Source organism: Leucoraja erinacea, chromosome 4 (assembly GCF_028641065.1).
Source record: "Leucoraja erinacea ecotype New England chromosome 4, Leri_hhj_1, whole genome shotgun sequence".
Taxonomy (NCBI): domain Eukaryota; kingdom Metazoa; phylum Chordata; class Chondrichthyes; order Rajiformes; family Rajidae; genus Leucoraja; species Leucoraja erinaceus.
In genome coordinates, this window is record NC_073380.1 from 22,046,416 (window position 1) to 22,059,254 (window position 12,839).

Below are 12,839 nucleotides of genomic sequence, written 5' to 3' on the forward strand. Positions count from 1 at the left end.
AAAATAAAGATCAAACTTCAAACGGTAAGTTCTCGTTTAAGCTTTCTATTCTCTGCCACAGAGGCAGTGGAGGCCAATTCACTGGATGTTTTCAAGAGAGATTTAGGCTTAGCTCTTGGGGCTAAAGGAATCAAGGGATATGGGGAAAAAGCAGGAACGGGGTACTGATTTTAGATGATCAGCGATGATCATAATGAATGCTGGTGCTGGCTCGAACGGCTGAATGGCCTACTCCTGCCCCTATTTTTTGATGTTTCTATGTTCTATGTTTCTAACACCTGGCAAAGAATTAGAACCTATACCTGAAGTTAGAGCAGTCAGGAGTAATTCATGGCGGACAAACCATTTGAATTTTTTGAGGTGGTGATTTAGATTGTGCAGAGGAATGAGGTGACTTTGATGAAATCCCTCAAATGCTTAAGTTAAAGTTCATGGAATTAACCAGGCTACATAAGCTGCCTGTGTCAGCAGATAGAAGACAGGAAGGATGACTCATGCTCAAAGTGAGAGTATGAGGTAATTAATGTTCGGCAAAGATTTGTGTTAGGATTATACCACTTAATTTAATTTAAAATTAGTAAACAGCATATCTAAGCTTGCCGTTAACAAACTGGATATCCTTATTCACATGGATAAGGTGATAATTGAGGGTATGAAGGCAGAAGAGATTAGTTAATCTCGGCATTATGTTCGGAACAGACGTTGTTACTAAAAGGCACGTTCTTGTGCAGTACTTTTCTATGTTCTAAGGAATTAATGCATACAATGAGAGATATATTAATAAATGAACAAAGCTGTGACATTTGTTCATCTATTAGTATCTCTGTAATTTTGAGATTGATGGCCTCATAACATCATCTACTTTCAATGTTGATGATGTGAATAGGTTATCCGTGATAGACATAAAATAGCAGCCTAAAGCAACTGAGAGATCATTGTCCAAGGAACATTAAAATGTCATGGACAGATTCAGAATGTAATCTATTTCCTACCAATTGAGCTGGAACAAAAATGGATAGAAATTATGCTATAGTCACATTTTTCTGAGTAGATCTGATTTATCGGGAGCAGTTCTGGGGAACACAACTTAGAGCAGACACATTAGTCTTGAAAGGAATGCAGTGTTATTTTACAAGAATGACACCTGAACTCCAAGGATTAAACATGAGAGAAGCTGCTGAAACTGGACATTTATTCGTAGGATTTTGAAAGCTAACAGTGATCTGATTGAAGTTTCCAAGATTAAAAAGCAAACTGACATGTTGGTTAGAGAAAACTGTTTTTGTTTTTTGGAATTTGGTACAGTTTAAAAAAAGCTGTAGATAACATTTGGCAAAGGAATAAATCAATGTCCTTACAAAAGGACAACTGATGCTCAGAACTGACGATAAAGAACAATGCCATTCAGTCACACTTCTTGCCGCCTATCACAAATTCTTTGTCCCTCTCCTATGTGTGACCTGAATATCCTCACCCCTCTACATTACTTCATTAAAACATCATAAAAGCTCAATGACCAGCAGCACAACTTTCAAATTAACAGATTAAAATTTTCAATACTAGAGTTAACAATTTTACATAATGATTCTGTTATTACCAATTACATCAACCCCACAGATACACCTTAAAGTCATAGTCATACAGCACCGAAACGGGCCCTTTGGCTCAACTTACCCATGATGCCCCTCTACACTGGTCCCATCTGCCCATGTTTGGCCTATATCCTTGTGAACCTTTCCTATCCATTTTCCTGTCCAAATGTCATATAAATGTTGTTAAAGTACCTCCCTCAACTATCTCTTCTTGCAGATTGTTCTATATACCCACCATCCACCGAGTGACACTTCTTATTTCTTCAAATGATCCAGTACCATTATCCTTTTACAAATGATCCTTTTACCACTTAATCTCTCTTGTCTCCCAACAATTATAATTTTCCCTTTTATTCTTCCCACCCTTCCACTTCACTATGTATTCCAAAACCTTTCCCCCCCACCCCAAGAGATTTCCAGCTCTGATGAGAAGTCATCAATCTGAAATGTTATCTCCTGTTTACTTTCTCTTCTCTTTGTGGGTGCTGACTAACTTATTGAGCATTTCTAGTAAATCTTCTGTTACTTTATGCTTCCTAATTTTTTCCTTCCACATTTATATTAATTTGTCCCTTCTCCTTCAAATCCTTGACTGGGACAAGATTGCACATGCACCATTTACCCACTGACAAATTATTCAAGTTAACATGCTGAAGCTTTGGCAGAATACATGTAAACTAGTCTACTGTATTCGATATAGACCAAAATGCAATGCTGTCACCAGCAGGTGTGCACAAACCTAGCTTTCTTGGAAATATATAGGTTAATATTTGCATCCTATTTTTCCTTTCTAAACCAAACACAGCATATTTTCAATCAACCACTGTTCAATTGTTACTCATTAAATATTTGACCTAAATAATAAAACAATAAATAATATTTAGATTGATAGATTAATTAGAGGAAATTATAATTTCTATTCTAATAAGGATTTCACTTTCACAAATAAGTCTCACTTCAAGTGTTATTCAAGCAGCCAGATTAATTGAAACTGATGTGTATAGAACAGAATGTTTAAGAAGGCACTGCAGATGCTGGAAAATCGAAGATAGTCAAAAATGCTGAAGAAACTCCCCCTTCCCATTCTAAATCCGACCTTTCTGTCCTGGGCTTCCTCCATGGCCAGAGTGAGGCCCACCATAAATTGGAGGAGCAGCACCTCATATTTTGCTTGGGTAGTTTACACCCCAGCGGTATGAACATTGACCTCCAATTTCAGTTAGTCCCTGCTTTCTCCCTCTTCCCCTCCCCTTCCCAACTCTCCCACAGCCCACTGTCTCTGCCTCTTCCTTTCCTCTTCTCCCCCCCTCCCCCTCACCCCCACATCAGTCTGAAGAAGGGTCTCGACCCTAAACGTCGTCTATTTCCTTTGCTCCATAGATGCTGCCTGACCCGCTGAGTTTCTCCAGCATTATTGTCTACCTTTGTATAGAACAGAAGGTGGACACAAAGCGCTGGAGTAACTCAGTGGGACAGGCAGCATCTCTGGAGAGAAGGAATGGATGACGTTTCGGGTCAAGACCCTTCATCAAACTGACAGACAGACAGATCAGCCTGAAGAAGGGTCTCGACCCGAAACGTCACCCATCCCCCCTCTCCAGATGCTGCCTGTCCCGCTGAGTTACTCCAGTATTTTGTGCCCACGTTCAATTTAAACTAGCATCTGCAGTTCTTTACTGTACATGTGTATAGAACAGATTTTTATTAGAAAACCATGTTAGAGTGGTCATGACGTCTGCCTCTTTGTGCCTTATTGGATTTTCCTGATGGGTAATGAGGGAACAGAAATATTTTTTGAGAAGATAGTGTACAAGATCATGACAGGAATAGATTGGGTAAATGCACAGATTTGTTTACCCAGACTAGAGGAATAGAGAACCAGAGAACATTGGTTTAAGGCGGGGAGGGACCCGAGGGGCAAAATTTATTTTACACAAAGGGTCGCAGGTGCATGGAACAAGCTGCCGGAGGAAGTAGTTGAGGCAGATATAATCACAACATTTAAGAAACATTTGGACAGGTACATGGATAGGATAGGTTTAGAGGGATATGGGACTAGAGTAGATGGGGCATGTTGGTGGGTGAGTAAGTTGGTACCGAAGGGCCTGTATCCGTGCTGTGTTACTCTATGAACTCTCAATAGATTCATAATAAAATGTGGCAACGTTACCCTCAGACTGTGGTGGTCTTGGCATAAGAACGCTGTTACATCTGCCTGGAGAGTTGTGGTGTTGCGGAACTGGTTCCACAGAGCTACAAGACAGGAGCAGAGCTGCAACAGGTCCTTGCTGATCTGTTCTACCACTTTATCCGGGTTGTTAACCATCTGAAAAAAGGTCAAAGAAAGCATAACAAAACACAGTAGACAACAGGTGCAGGAGTAGGCCATTTGGGCCTTCGAGCCAGCACTGCCATTCAATGTGATCATGGCTGATCATCCACAATCAGTACCCCGTTCCTGCCTTCTCCCCATATACCCTGACTCCATACCGCGATGTACATTCTCACAAATGCAACTGTGATATACAGCAGACCATGCAAACCACTTCTGTCGTTAATGTGTGGTGACGCATTCTGCAGGTAATGATGAGCATAATATTAACATTTGATTCAGAATACAGAAGCGAGGTTCAGAAACATCTTTCTACAATGTCGGGCTTCTAAAATTGTTCACAGCACAGTGGGAGATGGATTTGACAACCCCATTAACTCAACTCATTATACTAAGGCAGGCAGCAAGAAGGTCAATGACTTCAACATCCCAGCAGGGGAACTGTGTTTCCCTCAGGCCAAATACCTCAACATGATGCATCATGATTAGCTAGTAAAGAAAGTCTGCACTATTTAAAATTATCCTGGTCCTCAAAATGAGATGGGTAGTTTATGAGTTTTGAATGTAGTTCCTTCATAAGAAAAGCTTTTGTTGCATACTAACTTGTCAGCAGAAAGCCAATACATGATTACCATTGTGCCATCCACAATGTACAAATACTTGATAAAGGGAATAACGTGAATTGATTATGCTGGTGGCCTAGCAAAGCAACTTGAGGTGTAAATGGAGTCAATGGAAGGGAGGTTGGTTTATGTGATGGTCCGTGCTGCGTCCACAATTCTCTGATCTTTCTTGCGGTCTTGGATGGAACTGTTCTCAAACATTGTACAGGTGTTTCTGAACTGGGAAACAATGAATAATAGTATACATTGGCAAATAGCAGGCGATTGAGTTTTCAGATGCTGCACTGGAGATATTGGTTTATTGATGGAATCACAGTAGTTCGAACATGGAACAAGAATAGTTCAGCACAGGAATGGGCCCTTCGGCCCACAATGTTAGAGTTGTACATGATCCATATCCCTCAATTCCCTGCACTGCAATGTGTCCATCTAAAAGCCTCTTAAACACCACTATCTAATCTGCTTCCACCAACACCCCTAGCAATGCTTTCCAGGCCCTCACCACTCTCTGTGTAAAAAAAAACTTGCCCCGCACATCTCCATTAAACGTAAGATAGACACAAAGTGCTGGTGCAACACAGTGGGTCAGGCAGCAACTCTGAAGAAAAAGGGATAGATGATGATTTCAGGCGGGTCCCTTCGTCAAACTGATAGAAGGGGATGAGGGAAGAGCTGGAGATGAGAAAAGACCAGGATAAATCAGGGTCGGCAGCAAGTGACCTTTGGCAGTGTGGTGCCCTGGTAGGCCAATAGTTAGCTCGGGAAGGTGTGATCTCATGTGATACAAAGTAACGTACTGTGGAATTATTTAAATGACTAGGGTGGAGGGAGGGGGCAAAATGGAAGTGGAGGGGAGTGTTAGGAAAAGTTACTTAAAATTAAATAATTCATTATTTATACCACTGGGTTGTAAGCTACCCAAGCAAAATATGAGAAACTGTTTCTCAAATTTACACATGGCCTCACTCTGGCCATGGAGGAGGCCCACAACAGAAAAGTCAGTATAGGAATGGGAAGGGAAGTTGAAATGGTTGTCATCCTATAGAGATCCTATAGGCCTCGGCAGACAGAGTATGTATTCAGCTAAATGGTTGCCAAGTCTGCGTTTGGTCTTGCCAATGTACAGGAGCCCACATCGGAAACACCGGATACAGTAGATGAGTTTAGAGAGGTACATGCAAACCTCTGTCTCTGAAATGGCACTTGGGTCCCTAGGAGTTGAGACAGGAGGTATAAGGACAAATGTTGGAGTGCCTAAGAACAGGAGAAGCTAAAGGTGGCACTGGATAAAAAAATGGCAACTAGTTATTGTCTGCCTACAATAAGGCATAATTTTATCTCTAAAATTATTTTGTAATGTTTATTTATGGTGATGTACCCCTTGCATTGTGGGCAAGTAAGCAATGTGATGGTCAATAACTGAAAGAGCCAAAATGGCGGATTTTATAAAATGTAGCAGTTTGGTCAATGATATATTCATAAATGGAAATTGAATATTTCTACTTTACAATTGCACATTACGCTTAACTGACCGTTTTCCCAGCATCCTCAACTTTTTGTTCGAGTTATTTTGCAGTTTCTAAAATTGCCCGTTTCGATGCAACTAATCTTTCTTCGTTGGGAATAGATGCTGGCCAGGCAGGTGTGGGCTGTTTCTAAAATCATGCTAATTAGTGAGAGCACATGCTCTTACACTTACACTGGTCCCTGAGGCAAGTTACCCACACTGCCTTCCTCTCACTGCTCTTGCACTTATAGCACCTTCCAGTACTCTCTTTTTCAACAGAAAAATGGCAAATCATTAATTTGGGTGGCAGATTTCTTCACATGGTGAAAAGGCTTGTTCCTGCGCTTTCTAAATCTAAAATTATACTAGATAATTTTAGATTTTTATCCAACAATGTTTCTTTTTAACTCAAGTGGAATCCACTTGGTGCTTTCTACTGTAGACCAATTATTTTATTCACTCTCAACTTACATTTTCAATTCTTGCCCTATTAGTGCAAATTTTAAATTTGGTGGAATGCCTAGAAATTCATTATTTGTTGATAATGCTAAACACACCATCAAGTACTTGCTCTGCATTCTTTCATGTTTTTGATTTTTTATTCTATCAATTTCTCATGCCTTCATGTTCAGTGTCTGACAGGGGATGAATTAATAGGCAAAAAAAGATAGAAGGATGTGAATGGAAAATAAATGATGGGTACTGAGAGGCTCATCTGGTACAGACTGTGTACTCCGCTGGAAACTTCTGCTTTGTATTCCAATGTCCAAACAGTTGATGTGAAATAAGCAATATAATTCCTCACCTGCACGTTAACACAAAGCTGAGTAAGAGTCTCGTCTATGAGGCAGTCCTCTGGCAAAGATAAAAATATAGACTGAGAATTAAATCCCCGGAGAACAAAACCACAAAAATACAGCATCCAATAGTGTGAAAATTAATAACGCTGGAACAAGTTTTATAAACGAGAAAGAAATCCAACAAATTTGTGAACATCCCGACCAATGCCTGTAGATGATTTGGCATTTGAGAGCAAAAAGTTTGATGTGCATTTTTCATGTAGATTGTGTTGGAGCCGTTCTGCTGAGAAGTATATAGCCACATTTTAACTCAGCTTATTAATTTAATATATTTCCTGAGTGTTTCCTGTGTGCATTTTCCTACCGAGGTGAAAGTGGGGGATAAATGTTGCAGAAACATGTAATTCATACAAACTTTGTTACACTGTTACTTTCACCTTTCTCAGGGCAAAATGCTAAAATGAATATTTCTGGGTGCATCTTACCACAAGAGAAATATAAATGATTTATTTCATGGGCACTAATCAAATGACACCATTTCTCATGCAATGGTCAAACCACACTTTCCTGTATTAGAAATAGCCCGAAGAACTGGATTGAGATTGTTTTCCCATTATTCACTTCTTATTCCCAATACACCTACAGAATAACCCAATAATTCAATCTTCTGACTTTCCAAACCCACACCCTATTCCCCACAGTTATAGTCATAGAATGTGGAAACAGGCACGTCGGCCCAACTTGCCCACACCGACCAAGATGTCCACACCGACCAACATGTCACATCCACACTAGTCCCACTTGCCTGTGTTTGGCCCATATCCCTCTAAACCTGTCCTATCCATGCTTCCAATTGGTTACAGTTCTAACAAAATGTTCACATTCAATAAGTATCAAATTTTAAATCAACATAAACCTTTTCTTAATTCATGTTTTGAAAAAAAAACACAATTATTATGATACTCTATGATAAAAATAAAATCCATTGTAACATTTGAATTGAAACATAGCTAACATAACCTCTGAAATCATTAATGTCACCAGTGCTCTGTTAAATTTTCTCTGGCGCCTGATCTCAGACTTGGAAGACTGGTGTGTTGGTCGTCCGTGAATTACAACAGGCAGTCTGAGCTAACTGCTCTGAAAATCTTGCCATGTTTATGACATAGTCTGAACTATTCTCTTTATCCATTATAGATTTACTCTTAGTCAACGGCAATTGGAAATACAGGCTTTTGCTTTTTCTCGGATTTAAAAATTGAAGAGTTTGGAGGGTTTGTTGCTTCATAACTTGGTGCATCTCATTGTGGGGAGTTTGCATGCTGACTGTTCATTTTCTGTGTAAGAATGCAAGGAGACAGAACAATTGAAACAGAACAAGTGTGTGGGAATAACATCCGAGAGAACTGTGGGTATTAGGAAATGTTTCTTCTCAGGATTAAATGAACATTTTTTAACATTCTTCGAGTGCTTTACTGGCAACTTGTGCATTTACCTCCCATCCTCAGTTGCTCAAAGAAGATAGTGAAAGATTGCCAGCTAACAACAGGGGGCAGTAGAGAGTCAATCATGATCAGTGTTACATTCAGATTTCCTCACCCAAAATTGACTGGTGAATCAGTTTTTTGGTTGACAAGTTGCTGCTTTACAGCCACTTTTATGGAAAATACTTTTCTTATTTCCAATTTTTAAAAGGCTAAATTCAAATTTCCACACAATTGTGATAGAATTTGAATGCATCTTCTTAATTTCTGAATGAACATCAATATAGTTATCATGTTTAAGAAGGAAATGCAGATGCTGGAAAATCAAAGGTAGACAAAAATGCTGGAGAAACTCAGCGGGTGAGGCAGCATCTATGGAGCAAAGAAAATAGGCAATGTTTCAGATCGAGACCCTTCTTCAGACGAAAAGGGGTCTTGACCCGAAACGTTGCCTATTTCCTTCACTCCATAAATGCCTCACCCGCTGAGTTTCTCAAGCATTTTTGTCTACCACAGTTATCATGTTGCTCAGTTGACCGGGTATGATACTGGAGAACAACTGGCGCCCTTTTGGATTGCGCAGTAGAGTAGCCATTGCTTTCTGGAGAAAGAGTGAGGTTGTCATTGATCCACTATAATGGTGCTCTACATTTTAACATAATCACTTACCCAGCTGAATCTGATGCAGTTCAGGGACCTGCTTCATTATTGCACTGAAATAACAGAGAAGTCCTTTGTAGGCAGAGAGTAAAATTCGGCACATTGTTTCGTGCCATCGGTACGCCTGCTGCAAGCAACTCTCAGAAGTGACGGCAGTATTTCCCTAGCAAAAAAAATAGAGGGGCCAATGTATGAAATGTATTTTGTGATTAATGCTTTATTGCAATGCATTTTTATCCCCAAAATTAATGTAACTCATCGATTTTTCTGTTTCTCCCTCTCACCGAATACATTTACCATGCTCATACCATCTGTCCTAATATTGCCTTATGTGGCATGGGGTCAATGTTTTTTGAGGACGCTCCTTTGAACTAATTTGAAAGCTACATAAATAAAAGTTATCGTTTTCCATAAAGCACCATTTGTGTCTGAATATGTGGTCCGACCCAAAACAGCACCTATCCACGTTCTCCTGACATGCTGCCTTAACTGCGAGTTACTCCAGCACTTTTTTTTGTACTGCATTTGCAGTTCCTGGTGTCTTCTCTATGTATCCCCATTGCTTTGAAATTACAATGAAGTAAACATTCATTCGCTGTAACTCACCCTTTCTGAAGATTTCAAAACAATGGTGTCAATGCATTGAATCACACGGTGTTATATTTTTATATGCCACGTGATCTAATATTTGTGCAATAAAACAGACTTGAATGATAATTGAGAATTAACTGTAGATTCTAAAGGCTGCATTTTCCTCAAGTTTCCCTTAGCTGGGAGTGCACAATCTGTGCATTGCTTCTGAGATTTTATGTCCCTCTTTGACGTACATCATAGTTCCTTATGATGTAGAAAGAAGCCATCAGCCCATCATGGGGCGGCCCAATGGCGGAGCGGTAAAGTTGCTGCCTTACAGTGCCTGAGACCCAGGTTCGATCCTGACTACGGGCGCCGTCTGGATGAAGTTTGTACATTCTCCCTGTCACCGGGTGGGTTTTCTCGTAAAGTTTTGTACATTAATTGGCTTCGATAAAACTGTAAATTGTCCCTAGTGTGTTGATAGTGCTAGTGTATGGGGTGATCGCTGGTTGGTGCGGTCTCGGTGGGCCAAATGGCCTATTTCCGTGCTGTATCTCTAAAGTCAAACATCTAAAGAATATACACAGGTTCTCCAAACAATCGCATTGACCTCATTCTCTATTTATTCCCCTGTGATCTTTTCTCTTTCGCATAACCATCAAGATCACTATGGGTGATTTACAGTAACCAATTAACCTACCAACCAGCATGTCCTTGGAATAAGAGATGAACCAGAACATTTAATAGTCACATGTGAATGTCTAGGCCATTCTGAGAAAAGTGTGTTGCATTTTACTAGTTTTGAAGTCAGGACTTGGGAGAGTGAAATTCTACAGCAAACTGTATGGTGTCACAGATTGGCAAGTAGCCTTGCAGAGCATTATCCAATTTAAGCATACAATAAATTATTTTTATAATCTGATGGGAAGATTTCAGTTTTTGTAACAAAAAAGGGGAGGTAAATTTTTAAAAAAAAGCATGATGCTGTATTTTGCAAAACATTCTCAAGAGATAACCCTGATAACTCTACAGCATCGCAGAGCAGGAACAACACAGGTTGCTGCTCAGTTATCAAATTCTGTCAGGTCACAGGGAGACATCGAGTGCCTGCTGCTCAATTTCTTCCGTCACTATTCACAGTTTCCAATGGGCAAGTCATGACAGAATCAGTCCTGTCTTTAATGTTTTCTTTGCTGAATCGCACCTTAGGTTTCCACCACCAAGGTGACAATATGGACAAAGGTGTTAGCAGGATATATGTCCTCTGGAGAACCAAAAGGGACAAAACTATACAAAGAAAAACACTGACATATTGCTCAATTTAAAACTGAACAAAGGAGATAATTACATGAAATTATTTTCCAATAAAATTAATATAATTGATCTAGAATAATATTTAAGTTGAACAGGCATTACTGTCTCTGATATCAACACTCCATAGTCAAATCTGTTCCACACTCCATAGAGACTTGTTGACCAACTATTTTCAGAATTTTCCATTTTAATTTTATGATATGTAAGTATTAATACATTTGCTTATCAGTCTCAGCATGTTAATCAATACTGATTGGAAAACAATTAAATATTTTGAAGATAAGATGAATGATATCTATTCCCTTAATGATCCTGCTGCAAGCATGAATCAAGGTTATCCATAGATGAAATTCTGTATTAAATAATTTAATGATGATGTGTTTATACAGAGTAGCTCTCATACGAATAATCAAATGGTTCAAATAAGGAGATGGTTCTCTCCTTATCTGACACACTCTTAAGGGCCTGTCCCACGATGCGAATTTACCCAAGAGCTCTCACGAGTTAAAAAAAAATCAAACTCGTGGTACTTCATCACGAGTATTTTTTTACTCTTGGAAATTTTTCACGCTGTTGAAAAAACGTCATGAGTTTCACGAACTTACCGCGTTTCCCGAGTACCTGCCATTAGCGTTACGAGCCGCTACGAGACGTCCACGAGCTCTGATGTACCCGCTACGTACATTCTACCTACTTACCACGAGTTTGAAGGTCGTGGGTAAATCGTATCGTGGGACCTGTACTAACAGGGGGCTGCAGATCTGCCACTGCGTGTGTGCGATTCCGGAGGCATGTCGTTTATTTACACTTGTTTTTGGGAAGCATGGAGATTTATCGTACCACTGTGGATGGCAACATTCCAATCGCTCACATTTCAGACACTTTGTTCACTGCCAAATCATGTCATAGTTTTTTAGGAGTCACGTGATTGACTACGTGAAGACCCAGAGGGATACGTCATGGCATGAATTGATCTGAAAAAGATTTTTATACTATTCAGTACCCATATATAGGGATCATCGCCGAGCACGCATATGGTCTCACGCATTGCAGTCCCTGAGCGATGGGCCGGAAGAGCTCAAAAATTGAAAAAAACTGACATACAGGTAAGAAAATTTAACGGGATGTGGTAACTATGGCAGTATATAGCGTTGCCTAATGGGTTAAACTTCAGCCCCAAGACTGTTCACCAAGATATTAAAACCATCTGGCCTTGGCTATACTTAGGAAACAAAACAGCTATTGTCATGGCAAAGCCCAGCAGATCTTGATGATATATCCGGCCAGGATGTGTGGGGAAAAGGTGCCCCTCTCCCGGAACTAGCTAAATCAGCAGTTTTAGCTACAAAACATTTGTTTGAAACTGGGGTTCATCATCCATCCAGATAAATCTAAGTTGACGCCATCCACAACTATGGACTGTCTGGGATTCACAATTAACACTATACACATGTCTGTAACATTACCAAAGAGTAAAGCAGCAGACTTGGTGGAAGCCTGCAACAAATCAATTGTTACAAATAAACCATCTATTCGACAGGTGGCAAGTGTAATTGGGAAACTAGTAGCAGAATTTCCAGCTACTCAGTTTGGACCTTAAACACAAATTTGCAGGGTTGTGTTAGACGAGAAACGCTGCACACATCAGATGAATGCCTAAACAAGTAAAAGAGCTCGACGAAGAGTTTAAAGCCATCGGGTTCATCGGGGCATCATCAGCAACGGGCAGACCACACACCTCAGATGACAGCACCCCTATGCATCCACCAGCAGGCATCAACACCAGGATGCTGGTGAAAGCAACCACAAAGGTCCTTTTTATGCCAAGGCCCAGAGCGACCCTCATGGAAAATGTGCCAACCCCGCACTCCGGTGCCTCGTCCGCAGAAGAGGCAGAAGCTGAAGAAGTGAACGTACCACCGGCAACAAACAGTTTAAATAGGGCAAAAGT

The 12,839-nt window shown here is 40.2% G+C and overlaps 1 protein-coding gene across 2 annotated transcripts in view; it reads right to left on the reverse strand.

Annotated features, from left to right (window-relative positions):
- The window catches only part of LOC129696206 (protein FAM135B-like), a 408,722-nt gene that overhangs the window by 115,797 nt on the left and 280,086 nt on the right, over positions 1 to 12,839 (reverse strand). For both annotated transcript variants that reach the window (XM_055633862.1, XM_055633863.1), the window contains 3 exons: positions 9,008 to 9,161; positions 6,860 to 6,909; positions 3,763 to 3,918 (listed from right to left, as the gene is read on the reverse strand). In XM_055633862.1, the coding sequence (XP_055489837.1) occupies positions 3,763 to 3,918; positions 6,860 to 6,909; positions 9,008 to 9,161 (360 nt within the window). The remainder of the gene's footprint in view (positions 1 to 3,762; positions 3,919 to 6,859; positions 6,910 to 9,007; positions 9,162 to 12,839) is intronic.